The sequence below is a fragment of the Helicoverpa armigera genome, chromosome 5, assembly GCF_030705265.1.
Source record: "Helicoverpa armigera isolate CAAS_96S chromosome 5, ASM3070526v1, whole genome shotgun sequence".
Classification (NCBI taxonomy): Eukaryota; Metazoa; Arthropoda; class Insecta; order Lepidoptera; family Noctuidae; genus Helicoverpa; species Helicoverpa armigera.
The window spans coordinates 12,789,509-12,806,920 of NC_087124.1; the positions used below are offsets into that span (position 1 = coordinate 12,789,509).

The window sequence follows — 17,412 nt, forward strand, 5'->3', positions numbered from 1 at the left end:
TTTTATTTACTCCTTGTCTCGTTTAGTCTATGATCTTACTTCACGAGGACTCTCACTTCTAGCATTCTAGGTCTTTGTAAAACTAATAATATGGATATTTTCTCCATTATTTTGTTTTATCTTACATTAACAAACGTTCACAATAAATCATTTAGTTATTGTTTGTCTATCGGATTCCCTTTGCCAGTTATTTGATTAAAAAAAAAACATACTGTCACTTTGACATTGACTAGTGTTTTTTTTTTGTTGTTCGTTCCATAGAATGCAATCTGGTGTAAAATAGCATACATTTTCGTGTTATCTCGCTTGCTTTTACGAGGTTTTGTATATGGCTATCTCACAATGTGATAACGCGTTAGATCACAAATTGTTATCACTACCACGGCCCATTGACATCAATGACATACGTGTATTCAAAATAATAGGCATATTTTAAGATTAATTAATTACTGAACTACTGATAAAATTCAATTTAGTGCAACTTGAGACTTTGTCGCTTTTACCCGTTGAGAGTTTTTCGGACTTAGACTTTTCTTCTTCGACATGAATCAATTATTTTTGAGTGCCGAACATGTACTGCAAGGGGGGTACTTTCACTCCACTCTGAGGAAGCTACAAGAGCCAAATACCAGTATTGAGCCTCACAATATTATGTACCCCGTCTTCTTATTGTAAGTACTGGGAAATAATTGGCTATATACATGTTATACATGTTATGATAATAAAATAGTTGCCAGTTTCATTCAACCATCCATCAGAATTATTTCTCATTATCATGATTACTCTGCACATAAGTTAAAGGCATCCTTTATAAATAAATATTGAATAGAATTTTTCTAAATTACTATAACCTAAAGTTCTCTGAAGCTCATGCAGCGCAGCCACAAAGCCATAAAATACATAGAGTTTTTAATATGTACTTTTTTATTCATCAAAATAGAGAAGATGACAACGCTATTCAGCCTGTGGCTAGCATGGCCAACGTCTGCAGATTTGGCATAAACCAGCTCATTTCACAACTTGAAGAACTGGTCAATAAAGGACTGCAATCTATACTCATATTTGGAATTGTCAGCGCTCTGCCAAAGGTTGGTTATGTTACAAAAATAAATACTGTATGACTGGCTGGTAAGGTCAAATTCGAAAATGGAAATATAAAATTGTTTTATTTTTGGCCAGGATGCTACAGGATCAAGTGCAGATTGCCCAGAGAACCCAGTGATAAAGGCCCTTCCTAAACTTCGGGCTAAATTCCCCAACCTCCTCATAGCTTGTGATGTCTGCCTATGTCCGTACACTTCTCATGGTCACTGTGGTCTTCTTACGCCTACTGGAGCCATTGACCATGCAGCTTCTGTCCGGAGGATTGCTGAAGTGGCCTTAGCTTATGCCAAAGCTGGTAATTTACTTTTTTACATAATATGTTTCATAATTCTAAAATCAATTTACTATAATAATTTTGGTTTTTGATTATTTATTGTTTATCCTACATAGTTTGATCTTTGACCTGGCCTTGTAAAACTTGATAGATAAGGCCTGATTAGAACATAAAAATTTTAAACAACAAAATAAAATCCTGATTTTGAAAATAGTGATGTATTGAAGTATATATTTAATTCAATCTGCCATGTTCCAGGGCAAATTAATACAAAGCGTTCTAACACTGTACAGGTGCACAAATTGTCGCGCCTTCCGACATGATGGACAACAGAATAAAAGCTATTAAAGATGCCTTGGTGGCTTGTAAACTGCAAAATACAGTGAGTATTCTTTGAGAAGCACACTGTTGCTCAAACATTCCTTGAGTCTATAGTTTCCTAGTTTAAAGAACTATACAAAATTAATACTATGGAGCTTCTTGCCAATTCTTCTCCATGAGACCAACTATTTAGAACCGTGAACTAGTGTGACATTTTCAAATGAGCTTAGAAGTGCCCAAAATGAGTTGCAACAAGAACTAATAGACTTTTTTTTTTTTTTACTTAACCTAAGAATTTTTAGATAATTAAAAGTTATTCTAAAAATAAAATTACTATTATTGGTGTAGAAAATACCGAAATAAAATGTTTCCCTATACATTCCAGGTGTCAGTATTATCATACTCATGCAAGTTCGCGTCGTCAATGTACGGGCCGTTCCGCGACACCATGAAGAGCAGTCCCATGGAGGGTGACAGGAAGTGTTACCAGCTGCCGCCTGGCAGTGCGGGGTTAGCTGCTAGAGCTGCAGTGAGTATCATAATTTGTTTGCTTACTGGTGGCGAAAGTATCCTGGTATATTATTTTCGTGGGGTTGGATTGGATGTTACTGAGTCTTCAAAAAAAGGTAAAAAGTCACTAACAGGGTATTGAAAAGTCACTAAAGTTGTTCTAAGTAAAGCTAGAAAAATTGAAGATAAAAGTCACTATATGGTACTAAAGAAAGCTAAAAAGTCACCTAGTTCAGTATTGAGTAAGTAAAGATTTTAGTACATTATATTCATTCTAAAATTCCTGTACTAAGTATTTAAACATAAACGCAATACTGCCAAATCCGGAGATATCGTTCACCGTACCGTAATCGCTTTCATATTAGGACCCTGACCTAAAATATACTTTATACTATTGTTTGTTTGTACCCTTGAGGCTCGGAAACTATCGAACCGATTTGAGAAATTCTTTCACTATTGAAAGCTTCACTTTTCGGGACTCTTCCCCAGTAACAAAAATCTAAGGCTATATTTATACCAGTAGTCCCCATGGGACGCGAGTGAAACTGCGGGAAAACAGCAATTATATTAATACATATTTATTTGATTTTCTCTTTTATTTTCAGGCACGAGACGTTGCTGAAGGTGCAGATTTCCTGATGGTGAAGCCGGGGTTACCATACTTGGATATTGTGCGGCAGACGAAAGACAAGTACCCATATCATCCCCTGTTTGTGTATCAGGTATAGTATTTTAAACACATACATGGGTAGTTAATATATATTTTTTAATACGTCAATAATGTACCTAAAGTTTGACAGATACTATGCTGAAAATCGTATCAAAATCCGTTCAGCCAAACGTGAGATAATCGCGCAGATACATACATAAAGGTCAAACTAAGGACCTCTTTTTTAAGTCGGTTAAAAAGATTTATTTACTTGTTCTCAATGCTTCTAGAATATGCGATTATTTTCTAGAATATTCCCTAAATAAGGAAAGCTAGAGAATATTCTTCGAAATTCTAGTTGATATGTAGTTTACGTTAATATCAATAGGTAAAAAACGCGTTTATCTTATCTGTAGGGATTTCCTAAACGCTTTTATATACAAATCCTGCTGGGGGACATACATATTAAGTAAGCTATTATATGTTTTTATTACCAAGTAAAATGTAGTTCATGTTTGTTATAGCGTTTATTGTATTTTTAATGGGCCCTAGCTGCCTGAAATTAAGGAATAAATAAAAGATTTGGATAAAGATGTTCGATAAATAAAAAGTTGCGCCTATTATAATATTGATTGAATCGTTTTTTTCCTTATCGCATTTATAATTTTATTTTTTAATTTATCAAGCTCATTCAAAATTGAAACAATTTGTTATCTTTAGGTATGGTCGCCGTCCGCACACCAGTTTGATTAAATCCTATTATTTTGATACTTATTATAAACGCAAAATTTTGTATGCATGGAAGGATATGTGTATGTCTATTCCTCTTTCACGATGTACCTATGATTTCAATGAAAATTGGCAGTTATACCTATAGCTTACTTACCTATAGACCAAAATAACATATAGGCTTCTTTTTGTCCATGTGCGGGAAGGAGATCTCTTGGAATGGGACCTCACACAAAAGAGACTAATAAAATATGTAATTTGTAATTCCTCAGGTATCCGGGGAATACGCAATGATATGCCGCAGTGGTGACAGCACGGAAGTCCAGACCATTCTTATGGAGACGTTGACTAGCATGCGGAGAGCTGGTTAGTAAAGATACAAATATGTGCTATTTAGGAATATTCTATCATAAGATGCTGATAGATTAAGACCAAGTTACACCATTTAACTATAATGATAACCAAACCATATACTTGCCACCGATTTGACAACTTCGTATGGTTTAGTTATCATTATAGTTAAATGATGCAACTTACAGTAAGACATTGTACTTATATTTTTACCCGACTACTCGAAGCAATGGTAATATCACAAGAGGCACTGTGTACATAATATTATTATACCGCTATGATGCCACAATGCCCATCCCTGATATGATCGCCTGTACGAACTTCCGGCTTCGGACCATCAGTGAAATATTAATATAACCAGGATAATACCTATTTAACCTATTTTTAATTTGAATCACAAAATAAGTTTTTTTCTATTGTTATTTTTTTTCTATTGTGTTATTTAAAAAAAAAAGTTTTTTTTTTTCAGGAGCTGATTGCATCATCACGTATTTCGCGCCATTAATATTAGATGTGATATCCAAGAAACAATAGAGTGACTGTTTAATATTTATTTTTGTATCGCGGGATTGGGATTTTCGAATAAAATTTATATTTTGCTCAAATATTTCTTTTTTGCTTTTTAAGTACAGAATAAGAACTGTTGTTGTAGTTTTAAGTTATAAATAAATTATAGGACTTGGGTTGTTACTTTTTTTTTACTATTTTTTTTTAAGTGTGAATATGGAGCAACATGGTCTATCCATGATAGACAAGCGTAATCTATGAATATATTCATGAATATGTATGTGATAGAAATAAAGAAAATAATTATGAAATAAAATGTTGTATATTGAACTTACGATTTTTAATTTATTTATAAAGTAGCCACATGGGTTTACCTAACTGACTGAATGTAGATAATTAAAAAAGTTTAACATTAGTTTGTCATTGTGTAGTTATCAATAGTGTTTGCCTGACGTGGCCTTTCTAGGGGCTGTTTATTTTGAAAGTATCTCGTGCATGATGCAACTTTTATCTGAAGGGCATCAACAGACGTTAAGCTCAAATGCAAAGCCAAAATATAAAGTCATCTTATACCGAGATTACCTAAAACTGCAAATTCTCCTTCTCTACTTCTGCATTTTTCTAAATTCATGCTGATTTTAACATGTCTATGAATTTATGTGTACCTACCCGTATCCCGCGGTTTAACCCGCGCCCAGTGGAACTACTTCCATTACCCGGATAATTATTTAGTAGCTTATGCGAGGAGGATGATGTGAATATTTTTTTCAAATGGGTTCTGTAGTTTTGGTGCCCTTAGGGTACAAACAAACTAGAAATATCTTCTTTGAAAATTCACAGTTGGCTCTAATTTGATATTAGTACAAGTGAAATAACGCAAGTTAGAGTAGTACTACAATCTCAACAATCTCTACAGGTGAAAATCTATAGAAACTAGGCAAAGTTTAGTTATTAAGTACAAGCTCTAGATGGCTCTAGATGTTTCGATACCTGTGCCTCTCTCTAAAACAACTTGTTGGAAGCTAAAAGCTTGATTGATTGATATTTGTGTTATTATTGAAATGAGATTACTTGAAGTAGGTGCCGTAACAAGGTATAGTTACAAAATTATAAAGATACGGGGTACCGAAATTATTTCATGTTATGATAAGATGTTCTTCTGTTATGAAAAACTTAGAACTTTCTAAAGATGAAAAGATTTTATTTCAATTTGAGGGTTAAGCTATGTTTTGGTATTTCATGTATAAATTACTTTATCTTTAAGTTATCGCAATAATAAAAATATAATGACTGTCTGACTCTCTCGAAAGATTGAGAAATGTCGAGTCTCTTTCACAATCAAAACTCATGCGTGTTCAAAATTCCCGGTACGGAGAAACGTCTTATTCAGAACCAGTTATAAACGTGGGCCAATCAGATCGCGCCAAATACGCATACTTGGATCAATCGTAGAGAACTATTAGAAACGTCATCATTCTGTGGACCAATCAGATTAGCCCACGATGGATACTAGCGCTAAATAATAGCGACGGCCGCGTGTGAAACTTCAGTTTTTCTTGAAAAATCGAACAAGGAGGAACAACGTATCGTGAAATCATATTCAAGTGTTCCATTCAAGTGCTTGTATCGTGGCAGTGAATTATATTCGTTCGGATTAAAACAATTTTAATCATCAGTCGTTTCTGGTAATTATGTTTTTTCTATATTATCCGTATAATCTACCATTTTATCCCGCGGAACGCTCGCTTTGGATTAATGTTAACCTCACCCGTCAATGCCCGTCATGGTTTGATTTTTTCCTAAAAAACACTTTAATTTGATAGATTTTCGTAGCGTCGGTGTAGTTATTAGCCTGTAAAATGTCCCTAAAGTATGTTCATACATAATTCTTGTAAGATTCATTTAAAATCCAACTTGGTAGGACGTCAGCGAAAATTCTCGACGCATAGTGGGCCGGCAGCGCGTCCCACATCTCCCGTGGCCGTTTTACGGTACCGTTAGGATTCTTGTGCCGTTATAGACACCGGGTACTTTCATTTTCTATAATTCTGTATCTAGTGGCGTTTGGCCCGGCGCCCCAGTGACGTGTCCCATAACGATTACGTGTCTTTACAAAGAAGTGTCATCTGGAGATTTTTTAACTTTTAGAACATCTGGTTTACTGACGCGTACGCATATTGGAACCAATTTATTAATTGATTAACTTGATTATATGAGTTTTTGTATTAATTTTGAATTTGTATTGTTTCAGAAAAGTGTTATATTGCATGCTCAAAATGCGGTGGAGTATTCTAGCGTTGGCCTGCGTGGTCGTGGCGGTTTGCGCCGACGACAAGAAGGATAAGGAGAAGGACATTGGCACCGTCATCGGTATCGACTTGGGTACCACATACTCCTGGTGAGTTCAATATCCACCCCCCTTTTTTACCATTAAGTCAGAAAAATATTTCAAAATGGTTATAATTTTACATAGCAACTAATTGAGATGATAATGGTTGCCTACTGTTGAACTTGATGATGATAAGATATTCCAGAAATTTCCATGGATTTATGACATAGAATTAAAGTGAGTTTATCAGATAATTAGATGTAATAGCTACATTCACACGAGAAATCCACCCCTTTTAACTATTCAGAAAAATCTGAAAAATATTTCAATTTATTTTAAAAAAGGTTGTATTACTTAATTGGTTTCCTACCATTAACTTGCTGCTGATAAGATATTCCAGTTATTTCCATAGAATTATGATATGGACTTAAACTCAGTTTATCAGCTTGCTATGATAGTAACAGATTCAGTAACAATTAAACCCTAATTGAGATAATAGTCAACAAGTACTATCATTTTCGATAAATCTCAGCTTTATGAATTTAAGATTACCCAAGTGTCCTCATTAGCAGATATTAACATAACATGTACAATTTTTAGCATAAGCAGGTCAATGAACTCAATTTTTGTTTGTTGAGATGAATGACATCAGTGTTTAAAAGCTTTGGAATACTTGAGATAAATTATAAGATTTTCTGGGTTCAACATCTGTTTATACTGTTATCCACATATTTTGTATAAATAATTAAGAATGTCTTAATAATTATGTGGCATTCTCAACATTATCAAGAAAAAATACCAGTTTATTTTGAGATGAGTTAGATGTTACCACCAGTTCTAAACATTATTTGAACCATAATAAGGCCTAGAAGGATAAAAGATAAGTTTAGGAGTATAATTTCATCAATAATTTTCAAATAAAGAGATAGGGGAAAAGTAAAAAAATACAAATAGTTGAATACTTTCTGAATCTAAAGAATATTTTTTATTTGTCCACAGTGTGGGTGTGTACAAGAACGGCCGTGTGGAGATCATTGCTAACGACCAGGGTAACCGTATCACCCCCTCATATGTAGCCTTCACAGCCGACGGCGAGCGTCTCATTGGTGACGCCGCCAAGAATCAGCTCACCACCAACCCTGAAAACACAGTGTTCGACGCCAAGCGTCTCATTGGTCGTGAATGGGGAGATGCCACAGTCCAACATGACGTCAAATTCTTCCCCTTCAAGGTTGTTGAAAAGAACAGCAAACCCCACGTTTCCGTCATGACCTCCCAAGGCGACAAGATCTTCGCCCCTGAAGAAATCTCCGCTATGGTCCTCATCAAGATGAAGGAAACCGCTGAGGCTTACCTCGGTAAGAAGGTGACCCACGCCGTCGTCACAGTCCCCGCTTACTTCAACGACGCTCAGCGTCAAGCCACCAAGGACGCCGGTGCCATTGCTGGTCTCCAGGTCATGAGAATCATCAACGAGCCCACCGCCGCCGCCATCGCTTACGGTCTTGACAAGAAGGAAGGCGAGAAGAACGTGCTGGTATTCGATTTGGGTGGTGGTACCTTTGACGTGTCTCTGCTCACCATCGACAACGGAGTATTCGAAGTAGTAGCTACCAATGGTGACACTCACTTGGGTGGTGAGGACTTCGACCAGAGAGTCATGGAGCACTTCATCAAGCTGTACAAGAAGAAGAAGGGCAAGGACATCAGGAAAGACAACCGTGCCGTGCAGAAACTGCGTCGTGAAGTCGAGAAGGCTAAGAGGGCTCTGTCTTCCAGCCACCAGGTCAAGATCGAAATTGAATCGTTCTTCGAAGGTGAAGATTTCTCCGAAACTCTTACCAGGGCTAAGTTCGAAGAGTTGAACATGGACCTGTTCAGATCTACCCTCAAGCCTGTACAGAAGGTGTTGGAAGACGCCGACATGAACAAGAAGGACGTCGACGAGATCGTACTTGTCGGAGGTTCCACTCGTATCCCCAAGGTTCAGCAGCTCGTCAAGGAATTCTTCAACGGCAAGGAGCCTTCCCGAGGTATCAACCCCGACGAAGCCGTCGCTTACGGTGCTGCCGTCCAGGCTGGAGTGCTCAGCGGTGAACAAGACACTGACGCTATTGTGCTGTTGGACGTCAACCCTCTGACCATGGGTATTGAGACCGTCGGTGGAGTCATGACCAAGCTTATCCCCCGTAACACTGTTATCCCCACCAAGAAGTCCCAGATCTTCTCCACCGCCAGCGACAACCAGCACACCGTCACCATCCAGGTGTACGAGGGTGAGCGTCCAATGACCAAGGACAACCACTTGCTCGGAAAGTTCGATCTGACTGGCATTCCTCCCGCGCCTCGTGGTATTCCTCAGATTGAAGTAACCTTCGAAATCGACGCTAACGGTATCTTACAAGTATCTGCCGAAGATAAGGGCACCGGAAACCGCGAAAAGATCGTGATCACCAACGACCAGAACAGACTGACACCTGAGGACATTGAGAGGATGATCAAGGATGCTGAGAGGTTCGCCGATGAGGACAAGAGGCTCAAGGAGCGCGTTGAGGCCAGAAACGAGCTGGAAAGCTATGCTTACTCCATCAAGAACCAGCTCCAGGATAAGGAGAAACTTGGTGCTAAGGTTGGTATTAATGCTTTGTCATTTTTTTATTTATTTAGTTGAAACATTCCATACTTTTATCCTTTTGTGTTATTAGTTCTGTTATCTAACAATTTTCTTTTCCTTGTCCACAGTTGAGTGATGATGAGAAGACAAAGATGGAGGAGGCGATCGATACCGCCATCAAGTGGCTCGAGGACAACCAAGACGTCGACTCAGAAGAATACAAGAAACAGAAGAAGTCCCTTGAGGACGTAGTCCAGCCCATCATCGCCAAGTTGTACCAAGGACAAGGTGGCGTGCCTCCGCCCGGCGCGGGAGGTGACGAGGAAGACTTCAAAGACGAGTTGTAACCAAACAGACTTTAAAACGTGTGATCATAGCCAAATGTGATCTCCGATCGCTGCCGACTGTACACCGTGACCTGTGACGTCACGCGGCATAGCCCGCAGCGAGACACGGATGCGGAGTGTTTTAGCTCGTGTTGTGTATATTTATTGTATGATTGTTTGCGCGTGTGTATAGCGTGAGTGTGGCGTGTGCGGCGGCCGGGCTGCCCGCGCATCCCGAGATCTGATCGAGTTTCTACCGCTGCGCGCGCACGTCTGAATGGTGCGTGAAGTTAATTGTAAAAATTGATGCATTTTTATTTTTAGTGAAAGCAATAGTTTCGCGTATGTTGCGAGAGGCCCGATTCCATGACTTTCCAATATCGATTCATGTTTGTCATCAATTAATGAATCGATTAGTCTCATCCATCTGAAGAGGCTACCTCAGTGTTCGTAATTAATTAAGCAGCGGCCGGCCCGCCAACAACCTATTGTACCTAACCGCTGCTTGAAAGAATAACTGTATGTATGTAATTATTTTGAGACTGCAGAATTGTTAGTTCATAATTAGCAGAATAATTAAATAATTATGTAGTAATTAAATAATTTCAATTGAAGTACGGAGGAGTACATAAATAAAACATTTTTCTAACGACAACATCTTTTATTTCTAAATAACCATTGTAAAGCAAATTATAATAAAATGAGAAATAAATTAGTCCGCGCAAACATTGCGCAGGGCAGTGCAAAACTCGATATCACAGTGCGGAGTTGACATCACAGCCGCCTGGACCTTCGTTTGCACATTATCTGCAAAAAAATATCCAGTTAGGCACTTGTCCCACCGGCAACGATTAACGAGTAACGAGTAGAGCTAGAACTAGAAACGAGTTAGCAGGACGCGGGGAGCGAGTGCGTAGTTCCGATATTTGTGTAGCTCGGCTATAAGCGAGTGTGCGAGTGAGGCGGGCGATTACTCGCATCACTCGCTCGCTAGATACGCACTGTAGAGAAATGACCACTGGTTGCTCCTTCGGCGTGAGTTCTAAACGCTTGGCGAGTGTCGCCGAGCGAGTGTTATCTTTCATAGCTTTTGTTGCTCAGCGACAAACTAGTGAAGCGAGTGCTCGCCGGGTGTGAACAGTCAGCGATCAACTATTTGTATATGCATCTCTTTGTTCATTTGGAAAGTATATCTATTGTACGTTTCTTGAGCGAGAAAATAGCCGATAGTTAGTCGTTTTCTCGTCGTTGGTGGGACAACTGCCTTATTAAGCACCACCATTTTGCAGCTGTACTGCTGCTGCTGTGCCATTGCTGACCGTACATTTACGAGCATGTTCAAATTTAATACGACATCCGGCTTATTTTATGCAAGCAGAAACACGCGACATATAGTAGGTAGTGAAAAAGTGCTCTATCACTCTTCATTCATAAGTACATACATACCACACAATAAATATGTAATGAAAACGTTGACCTTGATCTTCATCAGTGCGAAGTGAACTCGGAACTATTCTTAGCGGATAGCAATTTTCTTTGTACTTCCATTCTTATTAATGGCTAGTTAGAATACAAGAGGAATTGAAAGAATGTTATCTACTTTTCCTCCGCGAAAAATGCTACTGTAAGCAGCTCTACGAGGTACTCCTACATATTACTAAATAGTTTCTTTACGAATAAAAAACTATACCATTAGTACATGATACTAATGCTAGACTTGATGCTTCATAAAAACTCGTCGCGATGAATGTCTTAATGTTGTGTCTCATCTAGGTTTGTAAATCTATTAGGAAAACCAAACTTACCAAAAGTGTCGTTGCCGTCTATCTCCACTGCTGACAGGCCAGCCGCAGCACGCAGCTCCGCTAAAGACTCCGTAAAATATACATCCCACTGTGGATGGCAAAAGAAAGTCTCATTATATTACATGTGTCAGAAAACCACATACAGTACCAAGCATCCCTAAAGCTTTATTTAATACAATGCCTCGTTGATCTAGAAGTCGAAAATACAAACAGCTTTCCTGAACATCGCTTTGAGAAACTTACAGAGCAGCCCATAGTCTGGAACTCGGTGATTGGAAAACGTGCAAAGGAGACCTTCAATATGACGGTATTGCGTCTAATTTGCCTTGCCATTGGGCTATTAGAGGGAGGGAATAGAGGCATAGAGGGAACATCTGCTGTGACTGCGCAAATGTTTGAGCACTGCATTACTAAGATACTGCTCTTGCGTAGTTAGCTGATGCTTATCTCCTTAGCTTCGTCAGCCGCCGCGTCAATCGTGACAATTAGTTGAACGGAATTATTATGTTCGTTTGACCTACATTAAAGGCAGCGTAAATCGACAACGGGACATTACCCAAATTAACACTTTGCCGAAAGTAAAACAGTTACGTACTCCTTATTCCAACCGCGTTGGTAACGGACGGTAACAGTTATCTATGTATGATATCACGGCTCGCGAGCCTGCGGACCGTCACGCCCTCCTTGAGTCAATGACTTCTCAAATATTTTGTCTTTATTAAGTATAGTTTGCATAATTTAGCACCATGGTGGCCTAGTAGCAGTAATTTTGCCGTTCTTTTTGTTAGTACCCATGGAATTGTTGACTTCTCGCAATTATGCTACCTATCAACCTCTATGTATGATAAACTGATTTTCGCCCGAAACTTTGTCCTCGTCCTGAGGGTCGCGGGAATTACGTGCTGCCCTTGGATAAAAACTTATCCAGCTTCCCACTTTCGGATTATCTTATTAGAAGGCTGAATATACCTCATATTCCCTGCGAAGTTCATCGTGGTCAGGGTGGCGGATGACCCTCGGGCCGGAGCCCATGGGCACCGTTTTTCCCGTGCACCAGTCATAGCCTTGATCTTGAGTTCTCTTGCGGCAAGTTTCTATGTTCGAGTTTATGAATATTACACTGGAAAACAAATCATTATATTGTAGGTAGGTATGAACTTACCTACTTTGCTGAACCTAGGTACTTATACGTTACGAATGGATTTATTTCTATGATTTTTTAATTAATCAGTGTGATTAAATTTTGTGATTCTTGCGCATGAAAGTAGATAAATCCACTAGGATTTACCATACCTGCCTATATTATTTAATATTCAGTTTAATATTCCCTTCCTTCCTAGTACCACCTAGTTCTTCCTAGTACCTTCAATCCCACGCTAGACTAAAACGATTAAAAGTATCTGATAAAGTATCTCCATGACTGAAGCAATCACTTCACCGAGACTTTCACTTAGAAAGTACCTCCATTTAAATTGGAGCACGACTAACGCTATTGTTAACTAAACGAAAATGCAAGTTATTGCACTTGTTTTATTGGCAAAACGTCAAACTAGGTACCTATCACTTTTTTGATGAACCCACGAAATACAATCAACAGCTTTTTGCTCTTGGTAATAATTTCTTAAATTCTGTTGAAAAACTCGTCTAGATTTTGCAAATGCTCTTACCGATTGGGCGGAGTTGGCATTGATTCGAGATTTTCGAAGTCGTTTCCGTTAGTTGGGTAGCCGGTCATCACCCACCCGTGGTCTAAGCAATCCTATTGTAACAAGGAGAAATAGGTTACACTTTTTGAATATGGTCCATAAATTAAACACTTTTGGGTTTGCTGGTCAGCTGAGGCTCGTCGAGATAGGAAACATATTGTAAGTGTGATCTGCAAAGTACCCACGTACCTTCTGCAGCAGTCGCTTCCTGATGACCTCTGATCTTATGGACATGTTCGTCCCAAACTTACGAATCTTCTGACCGACTTCATCGTCCTTCACTCCGGCCTCGTCGAAGATCGCGTCATAGTGCACTACGAACGAAAAAGCATTTCATTTGAGGTAGATTGGTACATACCATTTTTATCTAATAACGATATATCCCCTAGGTACTCAACAACATACCTAAATGTTATCTTAAAACGAAACGAACTACGCAGTTATGAAGGCTCGAATCAACAAAGCTGGATTATTTCCAAATTCATTTCAAGGATATTTTTCAGAAATGGCTACAGTAAAAATTAGACAGATTAGATAGTACATACAGAAGACCAATCCGAAATTCTTAGCAAGCGCCTTAGCCTGCGAGCTCCGGCCAGACCCGCGGGGCCCGATGAGCAGCACCCGGAAGACCCCTGGGGCGCCGATAGCGTACATGCCTTGCTTCGGACCCTGCTGTCCCGCGTTGTGCGCGCGTACGGCATTGAAGCACTTCATGGTCAGAAGTTCTGTGTCATCTTCGGCATCCAGATGCACTTCCTGCAAGAAATAAGGGTGTATGAAGCGTCCACCCTTACCAAAACCCCAACTCGAAATCTCCGACTGTGATTTAGGTGTATAATTTAATAATTACTCCGGCCCGACAACTTCAGAGCCAAAAACGACTCAAGCAAATAGGTACCTACGTAAGGTACGGATACCTACGCATTAGAAGTGGCGTGTACCTTCAACGTAGCTTTGTAAACGAATTTGAGCCCCTCAAAGTCCTGCTGGAAGAAATTCCTGCGTTCAGTGTGGTTCGAGACAGCCTGCGCTGCGGGACCTGGCGTCCTCATCAGCACCAGGGTCACCGTGGGTAGCACGCCATCCTGCTGCAGGCAGCGAGCTTCGCGCACCGTGCATGGGTGATCTGGATCATCCAGAAACTATTTAGTACTTTTTTTTAACGACATCAAAAATCATCAAATGATCCCTCCCGCTGTGGGTGTGGGACTAAAAACCGTCGTGTCCCGTCATAGGCCTTTTATGTACCAAGGCCGAGCACGAGGTCTCGGGTTCGATTCCCGAGTCGGGCCGAAATCGCTTTGTGGGTTTTAGAAGACTTTCACAAAGCAGCCCGGAGCCTGGAAGTTGGTGATTTATACACCCGTGCATCGGAGAGCACGTAAATGTCGGTCCTGCGCCTGATCTCTTACCGGTCGTGTCGGATTGCCGTCCCATCGGGTTATGAGAGTGAAGGAATAGGGAGTGCACCTGTGTCTGCGCAAATGCTCGTGCACTATAATATGTCCTGCGTAGTTGGTTAATCTCCTTACATGAGAACAGCCGCCGTAGCCGATAATCGGCTAGGAGGACATCATGTACCAAGGCCGCGATATCTGTTTCGAACAATCCTGCAGAACCGGAAACTAAGTATTCAGTACTTACCTTACTACTCTCCACGATTTAACTGCCTTTGTGGCTTTAGGATTGCTCCTGAAGGATGAAGATGCGGTTTGTTTGTGATCTTTTCTCATAAATGGTTCCAGTCTTTGTCTTAAGTATAACATACTAGCTGGTGCCCGCGACTTCGTCTGCGCAGGTTTAGTATTTCGAACAATATGTTTACAAATTGTAGCCTCTGTGTTATTCTGATGTATAAGCTATATTATTGTAAAGTTTCATTAAAATCCATTCAGTAGTTTTTGCGTGAAAGAGTAACAAACATCCATACATCCATACATACAAACTTTCGCGTTTATAATATTAGTAGGATCTATAGGTACCTATATATCGCTTAAGTTGAAATGATACGTCTCACTCTCAGAGTGGCACTCTGCACACAAATACCTAGTAAAACCTAAGTCGTACTGGGCCCCGATTCTCCTAAGTTAATAATGTCAAAATCGAATAGAAATCAAATCGCAATAATATGATCGCAATAGCAGTTTTAACCATATCGGGCATTCTGCTACTAATAAAAAAAGACCAATCGTATTCGATTGACATTTGATTGGTGTGCGATTGGTCTGCTATTTTGGTGATTTTGGTCTATACGGTAGTTTGCTGTATAATCATTTTGCAATCATAAATCATTTGCAGACAAAATGATTCATTATTGAATGACAGAAAAGGATAAAAACGTTTATTTCAAAGAAAAAATAGCGGAATGCCAGATACGCGTCAGTCGTAATCGAGTCATGATCGGATCTCAGTCGAATCGAGTCGAATGTGAATCGTATGTTGCTTAAGTAAAATTAGGAGAATCGGGCCCCAGGGACGCATCATTTCGACTATACATATAACACTGAATGGATTAGTGAGGGAAGAAAAATAGTGTAATAATATGAATACCAAACATGAGCCATCCAGCTTGGGGCACTGGTTCCTTCTGGGTTAGAGATTTCGTAACTTCGGACATCAAAGTTGGGCAAACACAACCAGGCACGTACTCATCATGCTGTATGACATTTTGATATCGATTAATCATATTATCGATAAATGAGGTACAGTTACATCACTACATAATTGATTTATCAATAAATTAATTGACTAACTTTTTCATATCGATCCATCACACAGCGACGTGTTATTACGAAGCAACCGAAATCTTTTATCATCTGTTTTGCCATCGTTACAACATCTGAGTAAGTATTTGAAAAAAAAGACACATGTAAGTTACACAATTTACAGTCCTTGTTACTATGTAGTAGGTATACCTACCTAACTAGCCTTCACCAGCAGTTTCACCCGCGTGCTACCTTCCGAGGGAACTCCTTCCCGCACCCAGATAATAAGTTTTATATCTGTGTTAAGTTCGTTTGTAATCTCAGTAGGTATATTTAGTGTGCCGTTTGAGGAACAAATATCGAAACCCGCAAACTTTCACATTTGTATATAGAATAGTAGGATCGATGCTCAGCCTGCCCATTCCAATTTATGATTGTTTCAATGGAGCTAAAGAGATTTCGGTTTCGACATAGCTCTTGAAAAGCTTTAAGAACATAATCCTGAAACTCTGGAACATACCTAATTCGAGTCCTGGTTCAATCAACATTATGATTCGTGACGCCTCAGAGGTGTGCATGTGGCGGGTCGCAAATATTTTCATTTGCTTTAGATGGTCCTTTGGTAGATGTATGATGATATCCCTGACCATATCCTGAGGACAGCATTATCAAGACTATGAAGGCTGGAAAAATACTAATTTATAACAAAATTGAGTTTATTCGGCACCGTTAGGACTAAGTAGTTATCTACTGCGGGTATTACGCGCGTCGAAGCTCTGGCAACTGTAGCCCATTTACCTACTGGTGGACTGTGAAATGTTCAGTTAAGTAATTATAGAAATAGATATAGTTATGTAAAAAGTGAAAAAATAAACCTTCATCATTTGGTAAACTCGATATTTCTCCAGTTGTGGAAGAAACCTCTCAGGCATTTTTAGTGGACGTTTCGTACTGTCTGTTTCAGTCATTTTTCACGAGGATAGGCCGTAGGAATATTGTAAATAAATATTTTTCAATAAGAATACTTTGATCCGCTATGTAGTAGGTAAACTTGGTGCAGCAAAAAATATATCGAGCAAAAAATACGAAGTGGTTTTATACTCTTTGAAAAGTGATTCACTGTCAGTTTGCGTCAGTCAGTCATTTTGTTTTATTTCACAGTTTTACAGCATCCAAAAGAAAAAAAATAGATGAAAAAGGTTGGATTGACTTATTGTCTCTTTACCCCATAAACATAAGCTATGACTTGTGTTTTGCTTTTGAATAAAACGTGCCGAGAATAAAACGTGTGTTGGTAGGAGTAGGAAATCATCAAATCACCTCTGCCGCTAAGGGTGCTGCGTGTCGAGTGTCAGCCTGTTATTGACTAAAACCTTGCCGATCCTTTTTGAGCCCTTCGAATAGCAGAGCCGCGGTAACCCTTTCGAACGATCCCGCAGCCCCGGTGGGAACATATATTTTATTCTTTAATCGATACAT

General features: G+C 39.3%; 3 protein-coding genes across 4 annotated transcripts in view; 2 read left to right on the forward strand and 1 right to left on the reverse strand.

Annotated features, from left to right (window-relative positions):
- LOC110374656 (endoplasmic reticulum chaperone BiP) overlaps positions 1-10,369 on the forward strand; it is a 39,320-nt gene extending 28,951 nt beyond the window's left edge. Inside the window, exons 2-5 of one of the 2 annotated variants that reach the window (XM_064034898.1) lie at positions 6,057-6,130; positions 6,697-6,843; positions 7,774-9,403; positions 9,517-10,369. In XM_064034898.1, coding sequence (XP_063890968.1) covers positions 6,713-6,843; positions 7,774-9,403; positions 9,517-9,735 — 1,980 coding nt within the window. In that variant the 5' untranslated portion in view covers positions 6,057-6,130; positions 6,697-6,712 and the 3' untranslated portion in view covers positions 9,736-10,369. Of the gene's footprint in view, positions 1-5,973; positions 6,131-6,696; positions 6,844-7,773; positions 9,404-9,516 lie in introns of those variants that run through there. The other variant, XM_021332476.3, reaches the window with a different exon arrangement.
- On the forward strand, positions 350-4,624 carry LOC110374657 (delta-aminolevulinic acid dehydratase). Its single transcript, XM_064034899.1, has 8 exons — positions 350-671; positions 941-1,088; positions 1,180-1,399; positions 1,672-1,760; positions 2,085-2,228; positions 2,815-2,931; positions 3,860-3,953; positions 4,408-4,624. Exons 1-8 carry the CDS (start codon positions 544-546, stop codon positions 4,470-4,472), a joined length of 1,005 nt encoding a protein of 334 aa, XP_063890969.1. The 5' UTR covers positions 350-543; the 3' UTR covers positions 4,473-4,624.
- On the reverse strand, positions 10,355-17,055 carry LOC110374626 (adenylate kinase 8). Its single transcript, XM_049842243.2, has 11 exons — positions 16,809-17,055; positions 16,454-16,586; positions 15,982-16,067; positions 15,779-15,884; positions 14,170-14,354; positions 13,771-13,984; positions 13,415-13,539; positions 13,187-13,278; positions 12,489-12,639; positions 11,520-11,607; positions 10,355-10,521 (listed from the first exon to the last, which is right to left on the reverse strand). Exons 1-11 carry the CDS (start codon positions 16,899-16,901, stop codon positions 10,427-10,429), a joined length of 1,368 nt encoding a protein of 455 aa, XP_049698200.2. The 5' UTR covers positions 16,902-17,055; the 3' UTR covers positions 10,355-10,426.
- Positions 17,056-17,412: the final 357 nt, after the last annotated feature.

Bases quoted from the DNA above. Each gene is read 5' to 3' on its own strand.
- LOC110374657 (XM_064034899.1), top strand. From the start codon at position 544: ATGAATCAATTATTTTTGAGTGCCGAACATGTACTGCAAGGGGGGTAC. The intron at 672-940 runs GTAAGTACTGGG...TCATCAAAATAG, and splicing joins ATGTACCCCGTCTTCTTATT to AGAAGATGACAACGCTATTC. The intron at 1,400-1,671 runs GTAATTTACTTT...AACACTGTACAG, and splicing joins CTTAGCTTATGCCAAAGCTG to GTGCACAAATTGTCGCGCCT.
- LOC110374626 (XM_049842243.2), bottom strand. From the start codon at position 16,901: ATGACTGAAACAGACAGTACGAAACGTCCACTAAAAATGCCTGAGAGG. The intron at 14,355-15,778 runs GTATTCATATTA...TGGATGATCCAG, and splicing joins AGCTGGATGGCTCATGTTTG to ATCACCCATGCACGGTGCGC. The intron at 10,522-11,519 runs GTAAGTTTGGTT...ATTTTTTTGCAG, and splicing joins AGACGGCAACGACACTTTTG to ATAATGTGCAAACGAAGGTC.